The sequence below is a fragment of the Sus scrofa genome, chromosome 14 (assembly GCF_054392235.1).
Source record: "Sus scrofa isolate SSC_HxYL_T2T_F1_AM1 chromosome 14, Sscrofa_HxYL_maternal_Yorkshire_Landrace_v2.0, whole genome shotgun sequence".
NCBI lineage: Eukaryota > Metazoa > Chordata > Mammalia > Artiodactyla > Suidae > Sus > Sus scrofa.
This window is the reverse complement of record NC_139396.1, coordinates 52,657,090-52,674,141: the sequence shown is the minus strand read 5'-3', so window position 1 is coordinate 52,674,141 and position 17,052 is coordinate 52,657,090. Positions and strand designations below refer to the sequence as shown.

General features: G+C 43.0%; 2 protein-coding genes across 15 annotated transcripts in view; one reads left to right on the top strand and one right to left on the bottom strand.

The window, feature by feature from the left end:
• The window catches only part of IFT81 (intraflagellar transport 81), a 299,226-nt gene that overhangs the window by 217,225 nt on the left and 64,949 nt on the right, over window positions 1-17,052 (bottom strand). The gene's annotated exons all lie outside the window — the stretch shown is intronic.
• Window positions 1-17,052, top strand: part of P2RX7 (purinergic receptor P2X 7) — a 61,375-nt gene that overhangs the window by 27,222 nt on the left and 17,101 nt on the right. For all 8 annotated transcript variants that reach the window (XR_014827297.1, XR_014827295.1, XR_014827296.1 and 5 more), the window contains 4 exons: window positions 1,268-1,364; window positions 5,166-5,246; window positions 5,861-5,990; window positions 12,291-12,427. Coding sequence is in view for 3 of the 8 variants with exons in the window: in XM_013982855.3 (XP_013838309.1) it covers window positions 1,268-1,364; window positions 5,166-5,246; window positions 5,861-5,990; window positions 12,291-12,427 (445 nt within the window). In the remaining 5 variants the exon portion in view is untranslated. The remainder of the gene's footprint in view (window positions 1-1,267; window positions 1,365-5,165; window positions 5,247-5,860; window positions 5,991-12,290; window positions 12,428-17,052) is intronic.

The following is a 17,052-nucleotide window of genomic DNA, read 5'->3' as shown; positions in this document are numbered from 1 at the left end:
TCTGAACCTGCTGACTGTGAATGGGACTCTAGTTTTCAGGGAAGGAAGCTCCTGAAAAGCCTGCAGAATTAGCACCTTCCGGGCTCTCACTGAGAGAAAAAGTGGATGGCTCATAGCATCATCTGTATATTCTAAATGCCCCCTCTTGAATTTCCCCAAAGGTTGGAAAGCATGAATAGATAGGTAGCCCCAGGGCAATATTAACCTGCATAATTTCCAAAGCTCTATTTTTTATTTTATTTTTTGGTCAAGCCTGCAGCATGCGGAAGTTCCCAGGCCAGGGATCAAGCCCGCACAGCAGTGGTATCCAGAGCCACAGTAGTCCTGAGCTTGCTGAGCCACCAGGGAATTCTATAAAAGCTCTGTTTTAATTTAAAAAGGCACATAATAATTTTTTTAAATGACCACAATAAAGGAAAAGTAAAAGCCACCAGTGGGGAGTTCCCCTCACGGCTCAGCGGTTAACGAACCAGATTAGTATCCATGAGGTTGTGGGTTTCATCCCTGGCCTTGCTCAGTGGGTTAAGGATGTGGTGTTGTGTGGTATAGTTTGCAGATTCGGCTCAGATCCTGCGTTACTGTGGCTGTGGTGTAGGCTAGCGGCTACAGCTCTGGTTGGACTCCTAGCCTGGGAACCTCCATATGCCACAGGTGCAGCCCTAAAAAAGACAAAAAAACAAACAAACAAAAACAAAACAAAAAAATGCCCAAAACACCAATGGTTATGATACACACATACACAAAAAGGCATATGGATGTTCTATTCCATCCCATAATGCCTCTGAGTTGGTGTAGAGATCATTAACGTTATTTACTATTTAACTTTCCCCTCAAAAATCAGTTAGTGACACAGATGCTCCAGGAAGATGTGCCATGCTCTCTCCCTGGCTCTGTGCATCCTGGTACATACTGTATATCCTGAGAGGGTCTCAGATGCCTGTTTGGAAGCCAAGTTCTAGTCCATTTCTTCCTGGCAAAAGAATACGCACTGCTCAGTTCCTCCTTTAGGAAACTTTTCTTGCAAAGAACCCAAAACATCCAACAGCCGCTATGGTCATTCTCTCTGATCTTTTTGTGAAAAAGCTTACCGTTGGCTGTGTTGCTTGCTTGGTTTTTCTTATGTAAGTCTGTGGTTTGGATGGGGTTTCATGGAAACTGAAACTGCCTGGGTTGAAAAACATAGTCTCTTGCTTGAGGTGAGTGGAATTTCCTCCCCCGCCCCCAGTTGTTTCACACCTGTGCTTCTATGACCCCTTGACCCCCACAGGAATCCAGACCGGAAGGTGTGTAGAGTATAAAGGGAAGCAGAAGACCTGTGAAGTCTCCGCCTGGTGTCCCATCGAGGCAGTGGAAGAAGCCCCGCAGTGAGTTGCAGGGAGGGGACAGAACGGAGGGTCCTGCCAGGCAACGCTCCAACCTCCCTCTCAGCACAGTCCCACCAAGTCCTAGGTTTTACTGGCTTGGTGACCCCCATGCTAGGTTTGTTTGCTAATGATCTCTGGGAAGACCATGTTAGTTGTTAAAATACTGAAATAATTCTTTACTGGCTGGTAAATAGCTACTGCCCTGAGCCCCCATGGGTACCCTTGCCCCCTGGTTGCCCTGGCACCTCCCCCAGGCACCTCCAGACACCTCCTCCAGTGCTATAGTAGGCTCCCTTCTGATTGTCCATGTCCATACTGAGTGATGAAGGGAGGGAGGGAGGAAAGAAAAAGGAAGGAAGGGGAAGGGAGGGGGAAAGAAAGGAAAATGAAGGGAAGGGAAGTTTTTTTTTAATTAAATTTTCACCGTGGGGAGTTCCTGTCGTGGCTCAGTGGAAATGAATCTGACTAGTAACCATGAGGTTGTGGGTTTGCTCCCTGGTCTGGCTCAGTGAGTTAAGGATCCGGCGTTGCTGTGAGCTGTGGTGTAGGTGACACATGCAGCTCGGATCTGGCGTGGCTGTGGCTGTGGCTGTGGCCGGCAGCTATAGCTCCAGTTAGACCTCTGGCCTGGGAACCTCCATATGCTATGGGTATAGTCCTAAAAAAGCAAAAAAAAAAAAAAAAAAAAAAAATTTCACAGTGACCTATACATTTGGAGTGTGCCCTGTGTGATTCTTTTCTTTAACACGCAAGGTCAGGCCCAGAAGGCAGAGCTTGATGTTACATCTCAGAAACCACTGGGAGGGGTGCATTTCATGAGGGAATAGGAGGTCTGGATTCAAATTCCTGTTGTCCTCGATTCTTGCTATGTGACATTGAACTGGGCTGTTGTGAGAATTAAATGAGATACAGTGATTGCAAAGCAAGCCCCATGCTCGACACAAAGTAAGGCCTCAATAACATACACATACACATACACACATCACAATTTTCCCCTAGTAGTGTGATGGGTCTAGACTAGCACCATCCAAGGGAACTTTCTACAATGATGAAAGTGTTCTGTATCTGCACTACCAATATGGTAGCTACTAGATAAATGTGGCTATTGAGCGGCTGAAATGTGGTTACTGCAATTCAGCTGAATTTAATTTAATTTAATTTAAATAGTCACACATGCCTAGGGGATGTTAGACTATATTGGACAGTGTGACTCAGGGCCATACCTCAGCAAATCTGGGGCAAAGAGAAGACTTTCCCAAACTGACTTTTTAGAAGGTTGGGGCAAAAGTTCCCTATATCAGGGCAGGAAGCACTAGGCAGTATCAGCCTGACTGGCCCTCAATCATTAATGGCACCACTCAGGTTCATTTATAGATCCAGGAAGTTTCTTTGTCACAGAAGGAATTGCTCAGGACCTGGGGGGAACACTAACCTCCATTCAAGCAGTCCCTAGTTCAGGGCAAGGGACCTCTTGATTGCCTGTTGTTTTCAGTCCCACCTCTGCCACCACTTCATTTGTCGGATAAATTATACTGTGCATATCCAGTGTTCTGGACCCTGGGCTGCCATTTTACATGACCGTGGGCAAGCAACTCCCTGAACTTGTTTCTCATATGTTATACAAATAGTTAACTAAATTAACTTATTTAATTGCTTATCCAACACATCTATTATCACGTAGTAGGTATAAGGTATTTATTTCACATGTAACTATACACAAGAAAGATGAGGCTAAATTATATGTGAAACACAGGAGACCCAGATATGGAGCAGGTCCCAAGGCTCCTGCAACCTAATAGAAGAGATTAGATGCTTGCACAGAGGGCTATAATTCAGAATAGAAAACTGAGTGTCATGAGAGAGGAAGAAAGGGGATCCTGTTGTCCTCGATTCTTAGAGTGTTGCCCAGGAAGTGTGGGGTTTAGAATGTTCTAAAGGCAAAGGTTCTGACATATAGCAGGACTGTCATAAATATGATTTTATGTGTGCGCAAGTGACAAGTATAACCTCAACTGGCTTCAGAAAAAAAAAGGAGTGTTAATTTTTGGCTTGTGTTTTTGACTCACATAAATGAGGAGTCCAGAAATATAGGTAAAGGAGAGGCTTGATCAAGGCTTCAAATGTGTCTTTTAAGATTTGCTCTCTCTCTTCCACTACCCTCTTTCTCCCCCAAATCCCCAGCTATTCTTTCTTCTACTGGCTCTCCTCACATTGTGGTCTGGGGGCACGCCAGGTTTACACTACCCTTACTACTAACAGTCCTAGAGAAAATGAGTTTTTCTTTACCAATAGTTCCTGGAAAGTTTTCAGTGGCCTAAGGCAGATGACAACTTATGAAACAATCACTGTAGCCAAAGGGATTGGGTTATACTGTCTAACCAGCTCTGGGTCACTTTCCTGCCCTGGGAACTGTAGGGATGGGCAGGAGATAAATTCTGGGCTGAGACTGGAAGAGACCTGGCTTCCCCAAAAGGAGGAATTTGAGGGGTTACTTACAGAGGGGGAATTGATGCTACATAGGCCAAAACCACAGTGTTCTCTGGAGTTACATCCAAAATAGAGCCAAAGTTGGGCTCTGAAGTCCCTGGAATAAAAGGATCATTCTTTTCTTTTCTTCCTCCCCGCTCCCAGCCCCTTCTTCCCCCCTCCGGCCCCCCCTCCCCCATGCCAAGGCTGCACTTGCAGCATAGTGAAGTTCCCAAGGCCAGGGGTTGAATTGGATCTGCCACTGCAACCTACACTACAGCCATAGCAATGCCAGATCTGAGCTGCATCTGTGACCTACAGCATAGATCATGGCAACATGAGATCCTTAACCCACGGAGCGAGGCCAGGGATCAAACCTGCATCCTCATGGACACTATGTTGGGTTCCTAACCTGCTGAGCCACAATGGGAACCCCCAAGCAGTTCATTCTTGATACCCTCTTCCAAATACCCTCCACTCTTTCCTGGAGCTTCTACCAATATACATCTGCCACCTACTCAAGCATGCCAGGCAACAGGATAGCAGCGATATCTTTTTAGGAAGCAAATTCTCTCCATCTTTAACAGACTGTCAACTACACAAGGACTAAAACCTTGACTATCTTGTTTATCACTATATCCCTAGTGCTCAGCCCCATGCCCGTATGATAAATATCTGTTGAATGAATGGATATATAGATGTTGGGTGGACCTTTTGGTCATCTAGAATTTGGCTCCTCTAACTCATGGAGAATATTACAGTACTCAGAGTCTCTGGAGAGTGACATAAGTGTGGCCCTAGGCTAAATGCTGGAGACACTAAGATAAGAAAATTATTTTCCCAGCCCTGCAGGAACACCAAGCCTATTGTGAAAGATACAAATAGGAGGGTGCTGGAGCTGGCTTATCCCAACTCTGAGCCCTTTATACTCATCCCTTCTCAACTCCAAGTTCACTGATGTTCTATTGGTAGCTTGAAATCAGCTATGGTGGGTATTTACACCACAGTAATTAGTCAGTCCTACAATACCAGGGCTTTTTGTTTGCCTGGAGAGCTGGATGTTAAACATTTACCAGCACACCACCATGCATACCTAAACAAAGAATTCTATCAGAGTGAGCAGTATCATAGTAAATGCCCCAGGATCTAAAGAAGAGAGAAATTCTTCCTGAAGAAGCTGGAGAATTTTGGAACATTTTGTCCACTGGATTGTATTTCTCTTCACCCATCACATTGACCCAAGCAAGAAACCAGAGCCTCTGGTTCCAGTGGAGTCCCACTGACTCCCTTGGCCCCTGGAGTTACTGATCCCCATTTTGCATTTCTCTCATTCAGGCCTGCACTCTTGAGAAGTGCTGAAAACTTCACTGTGCTCATCAAGAATAATATCGACTTCCCTGGCCACAACTACACTACGTAAGTGCCCAGAACATCTGGCTGTGTTAGTTGTATACTGCTATGTAACCCATTACCCCAACACTTAGAAGCTTACAACAGGAGACAGCTATTGTCTCACACCGTTTCTGTGGGTCAGGAATCTAGGAATGACTTTGCTGGGGGTTTCTCAGGCTGCAGTCAAGCTGTCACTGGGGGCTACAGTCAACTCCTGGCTTGGAGAATCCTCTTCCAAACTCATTCATGCAATTGTTGGCAGAAAGGCTTAGTTCTTCTACATGTGGCCCTGTCCTTTGTACCCTTGAATGTCTTTAGGACGTGGTGGCTAGCTTCCCCAGAACAAGTGAGCCAGACAGAGAGCAAGTCAAGCTTGACAGTAACCAAGGTTGATAGTAACCAAGGTGGGAGCCACCATATTTTATAGTCTAATCTTAAAGTAACACAGCATCATTTCTGCTATACACTATTGCTCACACAGACAAATATTGTATAGTGTAGGAGGGGAATTCACAAGGGTGCGAGTCCCAGGAGGCAGATCGTTGGTGGCCCTCATGGTGCCCAGCCCTGATTCACTTCTATGAAAGAGATGGAACCTCCAGTTTTCAACAGAGATGTTTGTTTTCCATTATGTGCAGGAGAAACATCTTACCAGGTTTAAACATCACTTGCACATTTCACAAGACTCAGAATCCACTTTGTCCCATTTTCCGACTGGGCGATATCTTCCGAGAAACAGGAGATAATTTTTCAGATGTGGCAATTCAGGTTGGTGATGACTTTGTACAGTGGGATATGGAGGTGGGTCAAGGGATGGAGGATGGCAAATGGCCAAGAGGCTGGACTACCAGGTCTTAATCATATGTTCATATTTGTTTATTATTATTTTATTTTATTTATTTTATTTTTTTGTCTTTTTGCCTTTTTCTAGGGCTGCCCCTGAGGCATATGGAGGTTCCCAGGCTAGGGGTCTAATCAGAGCTGTAGCCACCAGCCTACTCCAGAGACACAGCAACGCGGGATCCGAGCCATGTCTGCAACCTACACCACAGCTCATGGCAACGCTGGATCCTTAACCCACTGAGCAAGGCCAGGGATGGAACCCACAACCTCATGGTTCCTAGTTGGATTCGTTAACCACTGAGCCACAACGGGAACTCCAGTATGCTCATATTTATTGAGCACTTTGTAAATCCATGCATGGTGACAAGGACTGATCCTGTGTCACTTCATCTAAGCCCACAACGATCCTAGGAGTGAGATACTTCATGTATTACCTTCCTGTGTAAAATTACCACAAATTTTGTGGCTTAAAGCAACATATATTTCTTTGTACTTCTGGAGGTCAAAAGTTCAAAATGTGTTCAATTGAGCTGAAGTCAAGGTATCATCCGGGCCATGATCCCTCTGGAGGCTCTGAGAAAATCCATTTCCTTGCTTTTTCCACCTCTTAGAGGTGCATTCCTGGAATTTCTTGGCTCTTGACCCCTTCTTCCAGCTTCAAAGCCAATAGCACAGCAACTTGCCTCGGTAGTCAAGTTGATTTCTTACACTGTGTCAAATCTCCCTCTGCCTCCCTCTTACAGAGACCAGTGTCATTACAGGGCCCACGCAGATAATCCAGGATAATCTCCCCATCTCAAGAACCTTACTTTAACCACATCTGCAAAGTCTCTTTTGCCATCTAAGGTAACATTTTCAGAGGTCCAGGGATTAGGAATATTTGGAGGGAGGATGTTATTCAGATACCAAACCCACTTGGATTAGTCAGCATCCTCCTCATTGCAAGTTAGAGAAATCCAATTCAAATGATGTAAGCAAAAAATAAAAAATAATTTTGGTGGCAAGTAATAGAAACCAAACTCAAATGGCTTAGGCAGAAAAGGAACCATATTAACTCATGTAAAAAGACTAGGAGGGGATGCACATTCTAATGTACTCAAGGCATCTTCCTACCTCAGGAGTTTTCTCTTGCCGTTCCCTCTACCTGGAATAGCCTGGCTTCAGACATAGCATTAGTTGTCTCCCTCACCTACTTCCAATATTTACTCAAATGTAAGCTCAGTGAAGCTTTCCCTTACCACTACGTCATTTAAAATGGCAATTCAGGAGTTCCTCAGCAGAAATGAAATCTGATTAGCATCCATGAACACACAGGTTCTATCCCTGGCCTTGCTCAGTGGGTTAAGGATCCGGCATTGCTGTGAGCTGTGGCGTAGGTCACAGATGTGGCTCGGATCTGGCGTTGCTATGGCTGTGGGGTAGGCCAGCAGCTACAGCTCCAATATGACCCCTAGCCTGGGAACTTCCGTATGCCATGGGTGTGGCCCTAAAAAAGACAAAAAAATAAAAATAAAAATAAAAATAAATAAAATTTAAAAATTGCAATTCTCACCTCTATTCCACTTTGCCCTATGGCCTTTTCCAGGTTTATTTTTATCCCTGGCACCTATCATTATCTGACATACAATATATTTTACACATCCATTTGTTGTCTATTTTCCCTGACTAGAATTTAAGTTTCAAGAAGGCAGGGATTTTTACTCTCTCTCTCTCTCTCTTTTTTTTTTTTTTTTTTGGGTTCATTTTTGTATAATGTTCAGCACATAATGGACACTCAGTAAATATTTGTTGACTGAATGAAGGGTGTTATAGATTTACACATAGCTGCATCCAAGAACTCAAATGATGTCTTCAGGAATCTGACTCTTTTCATCTCTTGATTGTTTCCTTAATGATGATGTCATTCTCAGGCGTATTCTCCATGTGCCAAGGCAAAGTGACCAAAGCTCTAGAACTGTACTATCTAATACAGTAGCCACAAGCCACATGAAGTGATCTCAACTTAAATTGATTAAAATTAAATAAAATTAAAAATTTATTTCCTTAGTGATAACAGCCTCATTTCAAGTGTCCAATAGCTACTGGCTGTTGTATTGCACAGCATGAGTACATCATCACAGAAAATTCTATTAGACAATGCTGATTTAGACTTTTACGCTCTATAATTAGTGATCCCAGCCAGAGATGACCTCTTTTTTTTTTTTTTTTTTTTTCTCTTTAGGGCATTTGGAAGTTCCCAGGCTAGGGGTTAAATCAGAGGCATACCCACTGGCCTGCACCACAGCTACAGCAATGCCAGGTCCAAGCCACGTTTGTGACCTACACCACAGCTCATGGCAATGCCAGATCCTTAATCCACTGAGCGAGGCCAGGGATCGAACCTGCATGCTCGTAGATTCTAGTCAGTTTCATTTCTGCTGACCATGACAAGAACTTCCTGAGAGGACCTCTTTTACTGTTGGTTCTGGCAAAATGTCTCAGGGAAATTTCTGATTGGTCTACCTTGGGCCACATATTTATCCCTGAACCAATCACCAGGTCCAGAAGGATGTACTGTCCTAATTGGCCAGGCCTGGGTCATGTGCCCACTCTTGGAGTTAGGAGAACCCATAGCCCCTTTCAAACCACCAGGAGATAGAAGAGGTGTTTCCCAAAGGAAATTCGAGGTACTTTCCCCAGAAGAAGGCAAATTGGATGCTGAGAGACAAAAGCATTAGATATTCACTATAGTGTGTAGAGTGCTTGGGCTAGTGCCTAACAAAAAGATGACAGATGTGATTATTTTGTATTACTTCCCCTTTCCCCAAGTCAGAGCCTCCTTGTTATCCATCTCTGTATCCTCAACATCTAGCATACTGTCTTGAAATGCCTGATTTTTCACTGATTCAAAGACATAACTTTTTTTCACTTTTAATAATTTTGAAATTAGGAAGTACTTTCACTTGATGGAGTCTCAGAGTTTGACGGCATTTTTTCCTTAGTGTAACAGTAAAAACAAAACAACAACAAAACAAACAAAAAAAACCACGCTAGAGTTCCCATGATGGTTCAGCGGTTAACGAACCTGACTAGTATCTATGAGGATGTAGGTTTGATCCCTGGCCTTGCTCACTGGGTTAAGATTCCAGCATTGCCATGAGCTGTGGTGTAGGTTGCAGACAAGTCTTGGATCCCAAGTTGCTGTGTTGTAGGCTGGAAGCTGTAGCTCCGATTTGACCCCTAGCCTGGGAAATTCCATGTATTGATACACTGCAGGTGTGGCCCTTAAAAAAAAATTATGTGTCTTACAAGCAATGGTGTTTAAGATTCAATGAAATATGATAGTGCACCCCAAAAAATAAAACTTTGTAGAAAGAAGTAGCAAATACAGGTAAGAGATTAAGAGAGTCTTTAGAAGTTTAGGGAGAGAAAGTTTACCTTGACTTGAGTAGCATAGGAGTGGCTGGGTGGATGGGAAAGGATGTAAGCTGGGTCTTGGAGGATGAGGAAAATTTAGATAGAGAGGTGGGTGGGAGAAACATTTCACTGGGAGAAAAGGGAAAGGGACAAGATTTAAAAATTCAAAGTGGGAGTTCCCATCATGGCTCAGTGGTAACGAACCTGACTAGTATCCATGAGGACACAAGTTCAATCCATGGCCTTGCTCAGTGGGTTAAGGATCTGGTGTTGTGGTGAGCTGTGGTGTAGGTGGCAGAGGTGCCTCGGATCTGGCATTGCTGTGACTGTGGCATAGGCTGGCATCTACAGCTCGGATTCAACCCCTAGCTTGGAAACTTCCATATGTCACAGGTGCAGCCCTAAAAAGCAAAAAAAAAAAATAATAATAATAATAAGTAATAGAAATTAAAAATTCAAAGTGTACCCAGAAGTTCCTTTCCTAAGACAATGACAACATATGGTTCACACAAACACTTGTACGTAATGCTCATAGCAGTATTATTCATAATAACCAAAAGGCGGAAGTAATTGAAGTGTCCATCAAAGGATAAATGGATAAACAAACTGTAGAATATTCATACTATGGAGTATTCTTCCACTACAAAAAGGAATGGAGTATTGACATATGCTACAATGTGGATGAACTTTAAAAACATCATGCTAAGTGTAAGAAGCCAGACACAAAAGAGCATATATTACGTGATTTCATTCATATGAAAATTTAGGGTCACTTTGCTGCACAGCAGAAATTGGCACAGCATTGTAAATCAACTATAATAAAAAATTCTATTAAAAAAGAAAGTTCAGAATAAGAAACTCTATAGAGACAAAAAGCCTAGTAGTGGGTTTTTAGCACTGAGAGAGGGGCAGTAACTAAAGTTTACATGTTTTCTTTGGGAGGTGATAAAAATGTAAAATTGATTGTGGTGGAGTTCCTATGTGGTGCAGTGGAAATGAATCCAACTAGGAACCATGAGGTTGCAGATTCAATCCCTGGCCTCACTCAGTGGGTTAAGGATCTGGTGTTGCCCTGAGCTGTGGTGTAGGTCGCAGAGGTGTTGCCATGGCTGTGGCATAGGCTGGCAGCAACAGCTCTGATTCGACCCCTAGCCTGGGAACCTCCATATGCCACAGGTGCAGCCCTAAGAAGACAAAAGACAAATAAATAAAATAAAATAAAATAAAATTGATTGTGGTAGAGTTGCACATGTATATGAATATACTAAAAATTATTGAACTGCGCATGTTAAGTGGGTGAACTCTATGTGAACTGTATCTCAATAGGACTGGTTTTTTTAAATGAAAATGCAAAGTGCGTTTAGGAAAAGGTGTTTGGAATAAGAGCTTTCTCCAGGGGAGATAAGCAGAAGAGACATGTGATGGAGCACGCTGAATTCCAGTCTAACAAGTTTCAACGTAATCTTTAATGGGGGGGGCATTAAAGGTGTCTGATTACAGGAGTGGTTTGTTGAAAGTTATATTTTAGGAGAATAAATCTAATGGTGGTGTGTCCTAGATGGAGGAGGGGCAGCGAGATGTGTTTGCAATTGCCACAGTAAAGGTTGTATGAGTTAAGCAGGGCTGCACTTACGGCTCTGAAATTTTTTTAGAGTGACTTTTTTTTGGCTTTTTTTTTTTTTTTTTTTTTTTTTTTTTTTTGCTTTTTGCTTTTTAGGGCTGCAACTGTGGCATATGGAAGTTCTCAGGCTAGGGATCAAATCGGAGATACAGCTGCCGGCCTGTGCCACAGCCACAGCCACAGCAACATGGGATCGAAGCTCCATCTTCGACCTACACCACAGCTCAATGCAGCCCTGGATCCTTAACCCACTGAGAGAGGCCAGGGATCGAACCTGCATCCTCATGGGTCCTAGTTGGGTTCATTAACTGCTGAGCCATGAAGGGAACTCATGAGTGACTTTTTTTTTTTTTTTTTTTTGTCATTTTAGGGCCACACTCACAGCATATGGAGGTTTCCAGGCTAGGGGTTGAATCAGAGGCATACCCAATGGCCTGCACCACAGCTACAGCAGTGCCAGGTCCAAGTCACATTTGTGACCTGCACCACAGCTCATGGCAATGCCAGATCCTTTACCCACTGAGCGAGGCCAGGGATTGAACCTTCATCCTCATGGATACTAGTCAGATTCATTTCCACTGAGCAGTGGTGGGAACTACTTGAAGGACATTTTTTTGTTATTATAGTTGATTTACAGTGTCAATGTCTGCTATACAGCACAGTGGCCCAGTCATACATATATATCCATCCTTTTTCTCAACTATCTTCCATTGTGGTCTATCCTAACAGATTGGATATTGTTCCCTGTGGTGTAGAGTAGGACCTTATTGCTCACCCATTCTAAATGTACCACTTTGCATCCAAAAACCCCAAACTCTGCATGGCTCTAAAAATTTGTTTGTAAGAGATGCACCTGTGACACATGGAAGTTCCCAGGCTAGGTGTTGAATTGGAGCTGCAGCTGAGGCCTACGCCACAGCCAGAGCAACGCAGGATCTGAACTTCATCTGCAACCTACACTGCAGGTTGTGGCAACACCAGGTCCTTAATCCCCTGAGCGAGGCCAGGGATTGGACTGTATCCTCATAGATACTAGTCAGGTTCATAAACCCACTGAGCCACTATGGTAACTCCAGAAATTTTTAATGAGCATTTTTTTTTTCCCCTCAGAAGCAAACCTTTTTTTCCATGATCACCACTATGCAGAGGGATGTCTGTTGGCTGTGGTGCCCCCAGGGGGACTTAGAGGTTGTCTCTTGTCTCCACAGGGAGGAATCATGGGCATCGAGATCTACTGGGACTGCAACCTGGACAGGTGGTTCCATCACTGCCGCCCCAAATACAGTTTCCGTCGCCTTGACGACAAGACCGCTAAGGAGTCCTCGTACCCCGGCTACAACTTCAGGTAACAGGGATGCAGGTCAGACTCACCCAGTGACTGGCCACGCTTGGCCCTGCAGGGACCATCTAGGCCCAGCCGAATTGCATCCCAGCAGTCAGTAGGACTAGTTTTGGTTCCCAAGGCAACAAGGGGAATGTGAAAGACTTCCTTTCAGAACTAGGCAGTGATGGATTTTTTTGTATGAATTATTGAAGAACTGCACACTTTGAGTTCCTGTTGTGGCTCAGCAGGTTAAGAACCCGACATAGTGTCTGTGAGGATGCAGGTTCGATTTTGGCATTGCTCAGTAGGTTAAGGATCTGGTATTACTGCAAGCTGCAGCATAGGTTGCAGATGCAGCTTAGATCCAGTGTTGCTGTGGCTGTGGTGTAGGTTGGCAGCTGCAGCTCCAATTGGACCTCTAGCCTGGGAACTTCCATATGCTGCAGGGGCAGCTACAGAAAAAAAAAAAAAAAAAAAGAATTTCACATCCTTTGTAAGACAAAAACAAAACTTGTGAAACAGAAAAGCATAGAGAAGAGGAAACAAATCACCCAAAATTCCTCCATCCTGAGATAATGGAGGATAACCTTTGGGTGAATTTTACTTCATCTAACCTATTCTTTTTGTGACGTTTGAGATCATATCACATTTATAATTTGGTATTCTGTGGGTTTTTTTCATATACCAGGTCACTCAAAATTATTTGTGACCATCACATTAATGATCGTAATATTCCATTGTGTGAGTGTAATGATAACAATAGCTACAACTTAGGGAGGGTTGGCTATGTAACAGGCACCTACATCCCATCACTAGATCCTACATCTGCATCATATCACAACCACCCTAAAAGGGAGAAGTCAGCATCCCAGGGAAAGCTGAGAAAGGTGAGATGACTTGCCCAAGACCTTAATATTAGAAGCTCCACAATCCTAACCTAGGTCACTAACATCCCAAAACACACCCTTCCCTCTTTTTTTTTTTTTTTTTTTTTTTTTTTTTTTTTTTTTTTTTTTTTTGCTGCGCCTGCAGCATGTGTAAGTTTCTGGGCCAGATATCAAACCTGCACCACAGCATCAACCTATGCTGCTGTGGAGAAAACACCAGATCCTTAACCTGCTGCACCACAAGGGAATTCCACACCTTTTCCCTTCTATCCATGATTTTCTCACTCGTTCCTCCATTAGTAGGCATTTGGGGTGTTTCAGGTTTTATATTATATGAAACTCTGCAGTGTGTACCTATGTAAATAAATCTTTGTTTGAATCCCAGATTATTTCTTTAGGATAAAGTTCTAGAAGTAGAATTATTAGATCAAAAGTTATGAGCATTTTACCATACACTTTCAGGTTTTAAAAAAACTACATGGCTACATATTTATTTCTCAGATTTCTACTCAGTTCTTTTTCAAAGGCTTCTATTATCGTTTCAGTGAGGTCCATTCTTAGCTTATGGGTCCTAGTCCTTTTGTTCAACCTACTGTATAACCCCTTTCACACTTACCTGTAGTACCTTGGATGGGATTTATCTTTTCGGGATTTTGGAATATTGGTTGGTGGGCTTTGACAGGGATGTCCTTGTGCAAAGTTCTGTGTGTGCCATTGGATATGGTGTCATTCCTCCCAGGGGATAATTTAATTTTGTAGTTCTTCCTGCCAGGACTATATGGCATCTATCAGTTACAAACCAGTCTCTAGCTTAGTTCTAGGTGCTGGAGGTCTTCACTCCTCTAGAAGTATCGCATCCCTGCTCCCTTGCTATGCTGGGCACCTGTGGCCTCAGCTCCCTTCCCAAGAAATGTGTTAGTAAAGACTCTAGCTACTCAGATACAGATCTGGTCTGGTCCTCCCAGGGGTTGCATGGCTTTACTCCCCACTCATCTCAAGCACCTAGCCTTTTTTTTTTTTTTTTTTTTTTTAACAATTTCACCTGGAATATATGGAAGTTCCCAGGCTAGGGGGTCGCGTCAGAGCTGCAACTGCTGGCCTACACCACAGCAACAGCAACGCCATATCCAAGCTTCATCTGCAACGTATGCTGCCACTTGTGACAATGCCAGATCCTTAACCCACTGACCCAGGGCAGGGATCAAACCTGCATCCTTATGGATACTAGTTGGGTTTGTTACCGATGAGCCACCACGGGAACTCCTCAGCCTGCCATCTTGATTGGAAGTCCTCTTGGTAAGAACAGCTTAAAGACTTCTGACACCATGGGTCTCACTACTTCCTCACTGCAGTCTTATCTTTCTTTTAAAGTTCATGTATGCTTCTGGCTTCTGGACCTGTGAACCCTGTGAATTCTGATTATTTTCCCTCTTGAGCTGGCTAGTGCTGGTTTTGTGCTGATCTATTCTTACTTTGACACTCTACATAGTTCAATCCTCTGTTCCTGACTTTTTCCTATTGGTGATCCGGTGCCCTGAACTTAGTTTCCAGATTATCTCCTATGTTTGAATAATTTTTTCCGACTGACCCTACAACACTAGACCAGCAGTAACTTGGCCTCTCAGTTTAAGGCTTATCACACAGTCTCCACATCCTATCCCTGCCTGTGGGAGCCAGACAGGATTCTGTGACTGTGGTTATGGCTGGTCATTTTGTGCTCTCTTTCCAGACACGAAGTAGGCTTTTGCGGGTCCCCTTTCAGAGAGAGTTGTTGAGTGTACCCCTAAAATAATGGTTACACAATTTGTCTATGAAGCTGGTAGGAAATTGATACTGATGTTCTTCATTCATTAATATATGGAAGAAAAAATATTTGTTGACCCAATGGATATACATTGGTAAACAAAATAGACAAGTTGCTACTTAGCATACATTCTAACAGAACATGAATATAGGTATCATGTAACACAAAATATAAGCAAATTAAAAACTTCAACAAGTCAACATCATTAGTCACCAGGGAAATGCAAATTTAAGCCACAATGAGATATAACTACATGCCCACCAGCATGACTAAATAAAAAGACTGGAAATTTCAAATGTTGGCAAGGAGGAGGAGCAACTGGAATTCTCCTCCTTTCCTAGTGGGAGTGTAAAATGGTACAGCCACATCATAGAACTGTTGGGAAGTTTCTTATAACGTTAAACAGACATCTACCCTATAATCCAGAAATTCCACTCTTAGGTATTTATCAAAGAAAAAGGAAACATGTATCCACACAAAAATTTGCACATGAAAGTTCACAGCAACCTTACTCATAAGAGCCAAAACCTAGAGGCAATCAAACGTGCAATAACAGGTAAATGGAGAAATAATTTTTTATATTTATATAATAAAACACTACCTAATATAAATAAAAATGGAAGAAACTACCGATACACGCAACAACATAAATGAATCCCACAGACATTATGTTGAGTGAAAGAAGCCAGACCCGAATGAGTACATTCTCTGATGCCATTTATATGAAGTCCAAGAACAGGCAAAACTTATCTGTGATGATAAAAGACAGAACAATGGTTGCTGGGCTGGGGTGTGGGGGTGGGAAGAAAACGTAGGAACTGATTTGGGAGGGAGTACAAGAGAATTTTCTGGGGAATGGAATGCTCTAAATCTTGATAGAGATGTAGGTTACACAGGGTATTTATTTGTCAAAACTCACTGAACTGAACCCTTAGGACTTACGCATTTTATTATATGCTGATTATACCTCGATAGAACAAACAGATAAATCTGACAAGACCATTTTAGATGATAATAAATGCTTCTAAGGAAATCAAACAAGATGGTGTGATGGGGGTCGGGGGAGATGCAAGCAGAGAAGGCTTCTCCTAGCACAGGGGAGGAGCCCTGCAGGCAGCCCGTACTTTCCTGAGGATTGAACTCTCCTAGTTAAGAAGAGACACTGCACACAGGAGCCCACAGTAGGGAATCAACTCACAAAGATACTCGCTTCTCTGAATACCTTCGGTCCTAATAGTCTAGACCAGAGTGCTGATCCCTGCTTCAGCATCAGGTGGGATCTTCTTAAAAATGCAATTCTCAGGCTCTACCCCAGACCTACTGAATCAGACACTCTGGGGATTGTCTTCCTAAGCCTTCTAGGTTATTCAGTTGCAAACTCAAGTTTGAGAACCATGCATCTAGACATGGTCCTGGAACCAGACCCACGGGCCTCAGTGGGAGCTTGTTGTGATATAAAATCTCAGCCCCCACTCTCAATTTACCGAATCAAAATCTGCATTTTAAGATTCCCAGGAGATTCATGTGTGCATAAACATTTGAGAAGCACTGGTCTAGCACTCTATTATCTAGCAGCCCAAACATACTTTCTTCTTAGATGTTTCATCTGATTATATTTTGTTTCCGCCACCAGGTTGCTTGCTACCTGGGAGAATGAATAAAAATGTGTCTGTTCATGTGAATACAGGTCAAAGTACACACGTACACGCACACACTCATACACACACCCAAACACATACATTCACTTCTTCCTAACCATTCTGTTAGCACTCTTACTGACTTCTAGAGGGGTCTGCTCAAGCAAATGGATTGAGTTATATTTTATTCAAAAGCAGCATCATTAATTGGCAAACAGCCTTTAACAGCTTTTTGTTTTCATTTTTGGCCTGCACAATGTTTTGAAGTTGAGACATTCTACATAAAAATCTGGAGTTCCTACTTTTTTTTTTTTTTTT